A 10,639-nucleotide genomic window follows, 5' to 3' on the forward strand; every position below is an offset into this window, starting at 1 on the left:
TGCCCGCCCGTTCCCCGCTCGGCTTTGGGGTGAGCGCGCCGAGCCAGCTCGTCCCCGCGCCGACGTGCGGGCACATCCGCAGCTGCTCCGATTTACGAACCGAGTGCTGTTGCAAACGCTGTCTCTCCTCCGAAGGGCTGTGCGCAGCTCGTTCAGCTCATATGGCTCCTGCAAAGGCTTTTGGGGCACTTTGTAACGCTGTTGATGAGCACGGTCTTTCAATGAGCCGTTCCCAGTGGGTTTTCTTCCTCTGTTTTATGGGTTTGTTCTATTGTTACTTTTAAAAACCATCTTTTCTATTTTAAGCCTAGTGATGTAAGAACTTCATACCCTCAGAAAACTCAGCAAATACTTCTCCATCTATGGGACAGGCCATGTTAAAGCAGAGTACAATGCACTATAGTGCACTCTAAAGCTCCCTTGGCTGTGTAACCACCAGGCATCACTTTTACAAGGACTATGACCAAGCCACCAGCCAACAATCAGCAGGGAAGGTAATGCTGGTAAGCAGAACTCCCCCAAAGGACAGAAGCACCCTTCCCCCCCAGACACAGGACAGTGGCAGCCAGACATCACTGCCACACATTACACAGCCCATCCCCATCTTGGGTGCACTAAGGCCATTAACACCCATCTCTCTGTAGTCAGAGGGGGGGATGACACAGGAAATCAGAAACAGGTAATCCAGAGGACTCTCTAAGGATAAACTCAAAGGAGGAACTAGAAATTCTGTAAAAGGTAGTAGCAGGTAGACAACTCCCTTTGCAACAGGAACTGCATCACTGGGGTGACACAATACAACAGCAGGCACTGTCAGAGGACTCCTTTCAGTTCTGCACCACACAAAAACCACACGCAGCAGTGAAGCAGAGAACATGAAATTGAAAAAGAAAACAAAGCCACCAACACAAGCTGATACTGAAGAATGCCATATTGCACACCTCCTACTCCAGCTGCAAACAGAAGCTGGGCCGTTAAGGTTTCTTCACAATCATTAAGGTAAATTACAGTGGGTATGAGCATTTGGGTTTTTACTTTATAAAAAAAAAAAAGTAAGATTATGTATAAATGTCCAAGGCTTGCCTGTTCTTCCAACACACCATGCTAATAGAACTACAAGGACCCTGTTCTCTTCAGCTGCAGGGCAAGAATCCAGTCCACTCAAGGGATAACCTGGCTGTCTCCAGGGGAAGCCACACAGACCAGAATGCTGCAGCTTCAAGAGGGACCAATCTTTTGGCTCAGTTGGCACAGAAACAGTAATCCACAGCTTCCTCATGAAAGTAAGCATTTATCCCTGCAAAGTTTCAGCTTATCCAAGGTCAAGGAAACTTATGAAAAAAAAATAATTGAGCTCTAGCATTTAGAAGACGAGTGCTCTTTTTGCCTAGATACTGAACCATCATCTGAACATTTATCACAAAATCAACTGCAATAATAGATTTCAGTCTCAGAATTTTTGTTGTTTGCATTGTTTTGGACCTTGGTCATAGGTATGATGCAACCATGGTGTCCTGGTTTGAGACAGGATGAAGCCAATTTTTCTTTTTACTGATTTTTTTTTCCTTCAGTAAGCTTTCTTGTAACTAGCAACAGTGTGTTCTGCTAGGCTGATAAGACAGTGGAATGTTTTTCTAACTACTGAGGCTTCAAGGCCGCACCTGCACTCTGCCGGCTCAGACACTATGGGGAGATCTGTGACCCCCCCGTAGGAGGCTGAGTTAGACAGACAGCAAAATTGGCCAAAGATATTCCATTCCATATATCTACGTAAGCTCAAAGGAAGGTCAGAGATCACAGGAGACAACTTCCTTCCTTCTTCTTCTCCCCTTCTCTTCCGTCCATGGCCGGCGTCCAGGGAGGACTCTGTTCATCCATCACCGTCGACCCTTAGGCTCAAGATCTCCTGACCCCCATAACTCTCTGCTCTTTTCCAGCAGCAACTCCGGGATTGCTCGGGACTCTTCCCAGTTCAGGGAAGTGCTGTGGGAGTTGCTGGGGTGGGGGGAGGTGAGAGGCTTCAGGCCCATACCTGAATGTATATAATTGTATATATTTTCTTGTATCATTCGTTAGTGTTTTAATTAAAGCTGTGTAGTTTAGTTTTCAATCCAGCCAAGTCTCTCTCTTTTTCTCTCTCCTTCCCTACCTGGGTGGGGGGGGGAGGGGATCGAGAGCATTGTTGTTGGACCTGAGTCAAATGGTGACACATGGTCAGTTGATTCCCAGTGTTAAAATCCTTATTTCATGAAGCTTGATTTTACCCAATGTTGTATCAGTTCTAGTTTGGTGCAAGTCTAGTAACGGTATTCTGATATAAACCAAGAATAGGAACTGGGCTTACTCTCAGCAATAAATTCCTTAAAGGCCATTTTTTCCAAGTAAAAGCCAGGTTCATGAATAAAGCTTCCAGAGTCTTCATATAATCAAACTTAGGGATGTAGCTCCTCCCAAGTTTGGCTTACTGACTCTACTTTCTTTGACTGAGCAAAGTTGACATAGAAAAATTAACTAACTAGTCACATAATTAGATACTTACTTTCATCTACCTCTACTTTGTCCCCCCAGTTTCAGACATCAGCAGACAGCCACAACAAATACTCTGCAGTCAGCCCACCTCGCTTGTCCCAAGTGATGAAAAGCTTCATGTATGCAAACATGAGCAGGTTTGCAGACATCAGTCTGGCTACCACAGCCCCAGCCCTAGTTTGTCTGTACAGCTTGAAGCTAGGTGATACAAATCACCAGGACGTATTTCTGAAGAACTGGCTTGTGTTAGTCCCTCTTGTCCTTTTCCTTCCACAGACTTAATTGTTTGCCATTTATATTTTGTCACAAAATCTGGGAAAGGCAATAGATACTATCTATTGAATGCCCATGTTTCTAGAAAAATAAGTCACAATCTAACACTAATTCAGATTAATACACGGTTGTGAGTAACAGGAGAAAAAAATAATGCAGCACAGCTTACACTTTCATTTACCTCCTGAGACCCAGATGTACACACTAAAATATCACTTCCACCATACAAATTAAAAGAATGTTCAAAAATTTTACACTAGAATATTCTTGGTCCCTCAAGTTGTCTCCTGTACATAAATATTTGTGTTAAAGCCTTGAGAGACAAATACAAACTGCTACCCAAAGCAGGCTTACAAGTAGGTTGGGTTGAAACATGTATTGTCAAGGAACTCCATCCTGCTGTGTAACCTCCTGATTTCCACAGCTGCTGTTTGTCTCTGCCCAGTCTACAAAAGGTAGGTTTCTTGCCGTTTCACATGCACACACACACACACGTTGCTTTAATGAGCACCAAGTGTTAAAATACTAAAAAAAAAAAAAGTAACAGTAACATTTACAGTAACCTGGTACATGACTGCTTTATTTCTGGCATTAATATGGTCTGTATTGTATGTGAGATTCTATTACATAAAAGTTTGTGGTACAACAAAAACTAAGATAAACAAGGCATTTGTTGCACATTATGGCAAACCTTAAAAATATGGAGTAATATGTATTTAGGTTTCATGCAAGTTTGGCTGCTGCATGTACAATCTACCTATAAACTGAAATGCAAATGCACACAACATTCAAAAAGTAATAAAAGATGCCTGACATATGAAAGATTAAATCCTTCCTGCTAAAGCAACAAAGTAAGAGTTAACTAAACGATCCAACCAATACCAACACAAATTAATACTACCTACCATAAATCTATGCTTAAACTTGGTATAGGGAGTTATGGTGATACCATTTCTACTGAAATAGATCATCCAGATTCTAGATATTCATTCTCTCTCAGTGTCTTTTTTCATTTTTTGTCAATTAAGTGCTGTCTCCAGCATTAAACACTACTGTTAAATCCATTCTGGTAATGTACACCTACATCTAACTGTGCCAAGAATGCCAATTGCCTCCTCTCAGTTTTCATAGGTGAGGAGTAATCCTGGCATGATGGGTATTTTCTGATTCCCTTGCTTATACAGGATTCCCCTCCCCTTAAAATTTTGATGTGAATTAAAAACTGCTAAAAATATTTCTGCCTACTACTATCATAGCCAGGCAAATATTTAATATCAAAAAGCTTCTAAAAATAAGGATTGTATAAGCTTTGAGATGTTTAAAAAAGTTTAATAACCCATTACCTTCCTTGCACCACTCACCACGTGTTAAAATGCTCCATTAATAAATTATTCTCTACCATCTTTGATATTAAAAGTGATAGGAATACTTCACACACCCTGCATAGTACTGGTTGATCTCATAAAGTTAACTAGAGAACCTGACATTTTTTGTAGTTTTACATACAGTGCATACGATGCTGGCTCTTTCCATCTCTCATAGCAGCAAGCCGACCCTGCCGCGATCCGCGGCAGCACACCCGGGAGTGGAGAGGAAGAGTGTCTGAATCATAAATAACTACAGCTACAGTGTACACTTCTATTTACCTGTCAGTATCTGTCGGTAGCACACCAGTATGACTCGCTCTAAAATGAACTACATTAAAATCTCTACAACAAAAGCAAACCAAAACACTCCTTCAAAAACAACCCAAAAAAAAAAAGACATAAGTGCAAATACCTAAAATAGGCAACTAAAGCAACTGTTGTGACCTGTATACTTTTAAATAAGGACAAATATTTTTCATAAATAATGTTCTCTTTGCTCTTCAGACATTAAGTAAGTACATAATGGTCAAACTTAAGTGCAGATATAAATGTTTTGAGATCCAAGGTGCCAAGTTTCTTTTTTTTTTTTTTTTTTTTTTTTTTTTTAATATCTATATATTTAAAATGCATTAGTTTTCAGTTCCTATGCAGGATGAAGTACTACTGGGTCACATACAGGACCCCACCATTCCTTTCTAAATATAAATAAACAAGGTATAGGAACAATGGCTGTATAATACAGGTATACCTTGTAATTATTTTGTAGACCAACATGATTTAAGGGTTATAGTGCAATCTTTAAGTAGATGTAACATACAGTATAGATTTGTACACTTCACCACTGTAATTCTTCTGCTATTACATACTTTAAACTTGTCCTTTTTCAATTTAGCTGTTTTAACAGGAAACAACATTGGCTTCTAGACAACCTGCATACATATAAATATCTACATTTAAGCTTTAAAATGAAAATAAATTATAAAAACAGACTCCTTTCCAATTTACAAAATTTCCCCTGTTCCTACATACTGTACAATACATTCAACAATCATCTCATTTTGAGATTTATGAAGAAAATACTGATGCTTTACACTAAAACCTATTTCACCCCCCTCTGCCTACTTTTGTACCATTTGCAAATAAATATATTTAACACTGTAGTTAATTTCAATGTTTTGCAGCATACCAAAAAAAATTAGTAGTGCAACTTTCTATCCTTCCTTTATACTCCTTTCCATTGTGTTTCTTTATATACTAGAAAAATGCTACATAAGCAAAAAGCACATTCAGTCATGTATGTTTCTCATCTGGAAACAGTAACAACTTATAAACCTACTCTATATTGAAAATGCACTAACGGAAAAAAGCAATGCAGGTCAAAAGAATAAATATGAAAAATAGACCTAAAAACTGTATGTTGTGAGTACTGTGTTTCACCATTCTTATCATATTTTAGGGTGTTACTTTTTAAATATTTAATAAATTAATTGCAGAATGGTTTGTACTATCCTTTCATAGAGAATACAAGAGCTTTATGCCTGGTTTTTGTCAGTCAAAAGAAGAAAGGAAACTTTAAGGTAGCTTTAAGTTTTCCCTTGGCAGACTGTCTCCAAATGAAGACTTAATTCCCAAGTATTGTGCTGGAACCCCCTCCAACATTGAGTCAGTTTCAATGGAAAGAGACGCTTGTCAGTTGCAGTGACCATCACAGTATCAGAGCCCTTGAAGTGCTGCTGGTAGCTGTGTATGTGCTCAGATACCTTCTTGCTTGTTCAGTCATGATAAGCTGGTCTTCTGTTTTTCCATAAACGACTGCTTCCCATTCACAATTTGGCTGCACAAAATAAAATTCAGTTAAAAAGATTCTTTTAACCAACTAAAATACTTGAGCAATTTTTGTATAATTATTCAGAGTAATAATAAGTGATCAAAGCCTAGCAATATTCTACAATATTGAGGATTCAGTTCTGCAATACAATACGTAAAACCTGTGACAAAGCTCTCTCTCCACCCCGTAATCCAGCTCCCCAGCAATGCATCTGTGTTGCGCTTTAAGTTCTAACACACAAAACCAGAGACGCTCTTAAAAGAGACTAGTTTAACAATTGGGAAGTTAATTAAGTCATCTTCTCTTTGGATATCTTCCCCTTTAAATCTGCTAAGCTCAGCGGGCAGAAAAACACATTATTGACAGCTGTCTGGAGACAACAAGGAAGGCAAAATGGTTTGGCAGCTGAAAAAGAGCACTGCAGAGGTCTTCACTGAACCAAAGTGACAGCTGTGGAGAAACGGTTAGATGTTTTGGGAATATATTAGAAATGGCAAAAGAATTAGGAATACAAATAATTAATGGAAGAATAATTGAGCCACTAGTGCTTCCTTCGTAAAGGGAACTCTGCACATTTACATGATTTACTGAACCTCAAGCTGATTTGTAGCAGCTCTAAATTGGACCTGACACTAGCAGATTGTAACATAATGAAGAATGCAAGATTCTCTCCCTCCCACATGGAGCTAGCAACTGATCCAGAGGATCAGTTCCACATATAGATGCACAGAGAAAAATAGTCATTTGAGTTTCTCTGAGTATAGCAGGACTTGATTCATGGAAGGGACTCATGGTCAGAGAGGCCACTTTCTCAGAGGAAGAACAAAAAGAGAAAGGTAGTTCAATGAGAGTATTTGTGAGTATAGTATGACTTAAGCTCCCCTTTTAAATATTTTTAAGAACATAGTTCTGGGCCAGAACTTTGCTACAATTTGCAGTGGTTAATTGGTTTTTTGGAACATCACAACTAAATGAGGTTTGTTCTGTCTTCTCATAAAAAAAGGCTTAGAAAGTAATACTGTTGTCTCTGTACTTAAAAAGTACACCCTTGTTAAAGCAATTGCAGGACATGGAAGATCAGGCTCCAGGTGCCTTGCCTTTTTGTTGTTTTAATTAATACATAGCTGTAGATATCCTGAGAAGACACAGAAAACTTTATACATTAACTCCCTATAGGACAAACTGAAACAGGTATCAAGTCAGGTCACAGATAACCTCTCCCTAAATCTTGTGGTCAACACACACATAGACGAAAAACTAGATTTTCCAGTAAGCACCAGTCAAATTTGAGAAACTTCAGTGCTACAGAGCTTTAGTTTGCACTAAGTTTTCTTACCAAAAGAAAAGTTTCGTACTCAAACTTGTTTTGTGTATCTACTCTATCCTGATTTTTTTTTTCCCCACATTTCAATCTTAGAGGCCACACAGTGAAACATCTAGGTTGTATTTAAAGAACTTAGCTATGAATGAACACTTCATGGACAAATGACCAACTTACAAGAAATAAAGATCATGGAAACACTGACTGAAACTAAATCACTAAACTGAACTATTCTAGGCATTAGTACAAGGCAGAACCCAAACAGAAATTCTTTATCTTGCTAACAAAACTAACAATTATTTGCATCCAGACCTGAAGATCTTTCTCCGTTTTGACATTTTTTGAAGAACATGCATTCAGTTTCTTCTTAATTACTGCATTTGTTTTGCTTGCTGGATTTGAATCCTGGTTTTCTGATGTCTGGTTACATCGGTTGTCATGTATTTCCAACAATGGTATCATTAGTAAAGATGTTGTATATGCATTTTCTGACTATTGACAAAAAAAGAGGGAAGGGAACAGAAATAATAATTAGTATTTAATTTAAAAAAAGTTTTCAATTGCTGTGATCAGAGAAGCCAAAATGTAAACAAAGCAAATACTATCAGAAAGAGCCTAGGAAGGATTCTGAAAAGAAAAAGTAACAAACACTATTGAAGGACTAGCCAGTTCTATCCTGGGATTCACAGTCAATACTAAGCACAGTAAACAAGTGATTGGCTGTGTGATTTAAGCATTACTGAGTAGACTTTTTTTTCACATAAAGTCACACTACAGCTGATTACATTTTGTTAAGAATAAGACTTGGCAAAGTGGTAACTACAGAAGTTTTAAAGAAAAAGGCTTGTCATTCGTTTCTAGTACAATCCTTATGAAAGGAAGCACAAGGAGAATGAAGCAAAAAAAATTAAGATCACATCAGTATCAAGTAGGAACTGCTTTGAGAACTGAAATAAACACTGGATTGATCATTCCCAAAGCATTTTATATGCTGATAATCCAGCTAAATTACAGCAAAGCATGAAAGGTATGTGTCTATTTTAGAGAGCAAAATTAGATGAGAACAGTAGCCTATGTACTTGTTTGCTTACAAAAACACCCCATTAAATTGCATTAAACTACCTTTACATATTTATTCTACCTCACACCTTACTCCTAACTTATTGCCATACGGGGACACCATTTCTACGTAAGTATTAGTACATTTTTAATTTTTAAATAAAATACTACTGCTATTTCTCCTGTTAAGAGGAAATGCTCTTGTTGCACAAGCATCCCTCATTAAAACGGAGGAAAGGCTATTTTTTTTTCCCCAGTCCAATGCTTTTAATATACCACAACATCATAGCATATCTTGGTTTTAGCTTAATAACCTGAACATCAGTGAGGTGATTTAATGTCTTAAAAAGACGTTGCCAAGAGAACACCGAGCATGCTGTTTCTGTTTTGAATGGCTGCAGCAATGCTGCTTCTCACAAGACAAGGATGCTCTTGGGGAAGCAGGAATTCCCACTAGGCAGCAGAACACCCAACACCAGAGGACACCTAGGCTGGGTATTTAAGATGGGCATTTAAAAAACCAGCTACAAATAATCAGAAAGGTGTATGACTTAAAACACCACTTCTTTTTAGGGATTTTTGGCTTCTATCTCTTGAATATAGCTGTATACCTGATCAAGAGACACAGACATTTCCTCTTTCAGAATTAAACACATACATACATAAAATAACTAGATTAAAGATTTTCCTACAGGACTAAAAATTAATCTATACAATCACTACACTTGAAAAATATTGGGCCACTTTTTAAAGGAATGAGGGACCAAAACAGCTCCATCTCTGAACTCATGATGTCTTGGGTTTTGAGGCAGAATTATTAAAATTCCTTCAGGCAGAGGAAGCCCACAAACCTCATCTTCTACATGCTTGATATTTCTTAAAGCACTCCCCTACTATATGGAGCAGGAAAAAGAAAAATATGCTGTCTAATATGCCATTAGGTATCTTCAGACCATGTCTCCCAGCCGATCAAGCATGCAAAACAGAGGGGCAAATGCCATCCTGCTGGTGTATTACAGAGAGCTTTGGCATGCCATATATGCTGAAGTTTATAGGTAACCAGTGTGGAAGCAGTAACAGCAAATCCGCAAAGCATCCACATTACTTTACCAGTCGTGCTCTGAAGGTCTGAAAGGAAGAATTCATGTATGAATTCAAGCCCAATGTTCAAGTATTGCTTAAGTACTTCAAGTAGTATTTCAAACTGAAGGCAATTGTCACTCTAAATTTATGAATCTAGCCTCAATCCAAGCACTTCCAGTTGACAGAATGAAAGACACTCAGTTCTATATGAATATTGCTGCCAGTGATGCCCTTCAGTACTTTAATACTTACCTGCACCTCTAAATTACTGTCTTCTGTGAAGAGCTGGGCACCAACCTCTTCTTTTTCCCATGGATCAAGGACCAGTGATTTTCTGACTTTTTTAGAAGAGTTATGCTGCAATAAACATTTTGCAGAGAAAAACTGTAAAATATTATTTTAAAACAGTTATTTCCTCTTTGAAATTATTATAGTAATATTACCTCCTGCTTGCAGCTTTTATACACAGTGTCATCTTCCTCCTTGAGAAATATATCTGTTCCAGTTTCCTCTTTCAAAACTTCCCTAATGTCCTCCTCCAAGAAGGCAAGTGGTTGTGACTAAGTTAATGGAAATTGCAGGAGAAAATACAGGAAGTCTATTAGTCACTAGTTTTTACCATATTCTACTTTCAGCTAATACAGGCCAGAAAAGAGGCCTGCCAGGTATGGCAACAGATAAAAGGATTTAAGCTATTGTAGTTAACAATTACAGATCAACGTTGCAAGGCTATGCAAATGTTTAAATTCATTTTACTCCACATTATTTATAGCCAGATAAAACATATATATGTATACAGTACCTCAAAAATGCAAAGTAGCATTGAAAAAGACATGCAAACTACTTATTTGCATTTATTAGCAACAGTTATCCACTGACAAATGGGATGAAAATACTTTATATATACTAAACACATACATAAACACATATATGTACATATATATGTATACAAACATACTACAAAACTGTACTATAGAAGTATGACTGCTGTTGGGAGAGGAACTGGTATCAATCTTAATACAAATCGTTGAATTAGACATTGATAGTCCTAAGTACAGTGCAGAACTTCACAGAAGCCATACAGATGGCTCCTTTGTGTACCAACAGAAGAAGAATTCCCTTAAGCCCTCAAAATTTGATTTTGAACAGGAGGTTAATAGTGGACAGAAACAGGAATGC

The 10,639-nt window shown here is 38.0% G+C and overlaps 1 protein-coding gene across 1 annotated transcript in view; it reads right to left on the minus strand.

Moving 5' to 3' along the window:
• Positions 1–5,537: 5,537 nt before the first annotated feature.
• MYBL1 (v-myb avian myeloblastosis viral oncogene homolog-like 1) overlaps positions 5,538–10,639 on the minus strand; it is a 49,297-nt gene continuing 44,195 nt past the window's right edge. Inside the window, exons 13-16 of the mRNA XM_009995555.1 lie at positions 9,904–10,020; positions 9,713–9,817; positions 7,631–7,810; positions 5,538–6,003 (exon numbers count right to left, since the gene is read on the minus strand). Of these exons, the coding sequence (XP_009993857.1) occupies positions 5,875–6,003; positions 7,631–7,810; positions 9,713–9,817; positions 9,904–10,020 (531 nt within the window). The 3' untranslated portion in view covers positions 5,538–5,874. The remainder of the gene's footprint in view (positions 6,004–7,630; positions 7,811–9,712; positions 9,818–9,903; positions 10,021–10,639) is intronic.

Source organism: Chaetura pelagica, unplaced genomic scaffold, assembly GCF_000747805.2.
Source record: "Chaetura pelagica isolate M959 unplaced genomic scaffold, ChaPel_1.0 scaffold83, whole genome shotgun sequence".
In the NCBI taxonomy this organism is placed as follows: Eukaryota; Metazoa; Chordata; class Aves; order Apodiformes; family Apodidae; genus Chaetura; species Chaetura pelagica.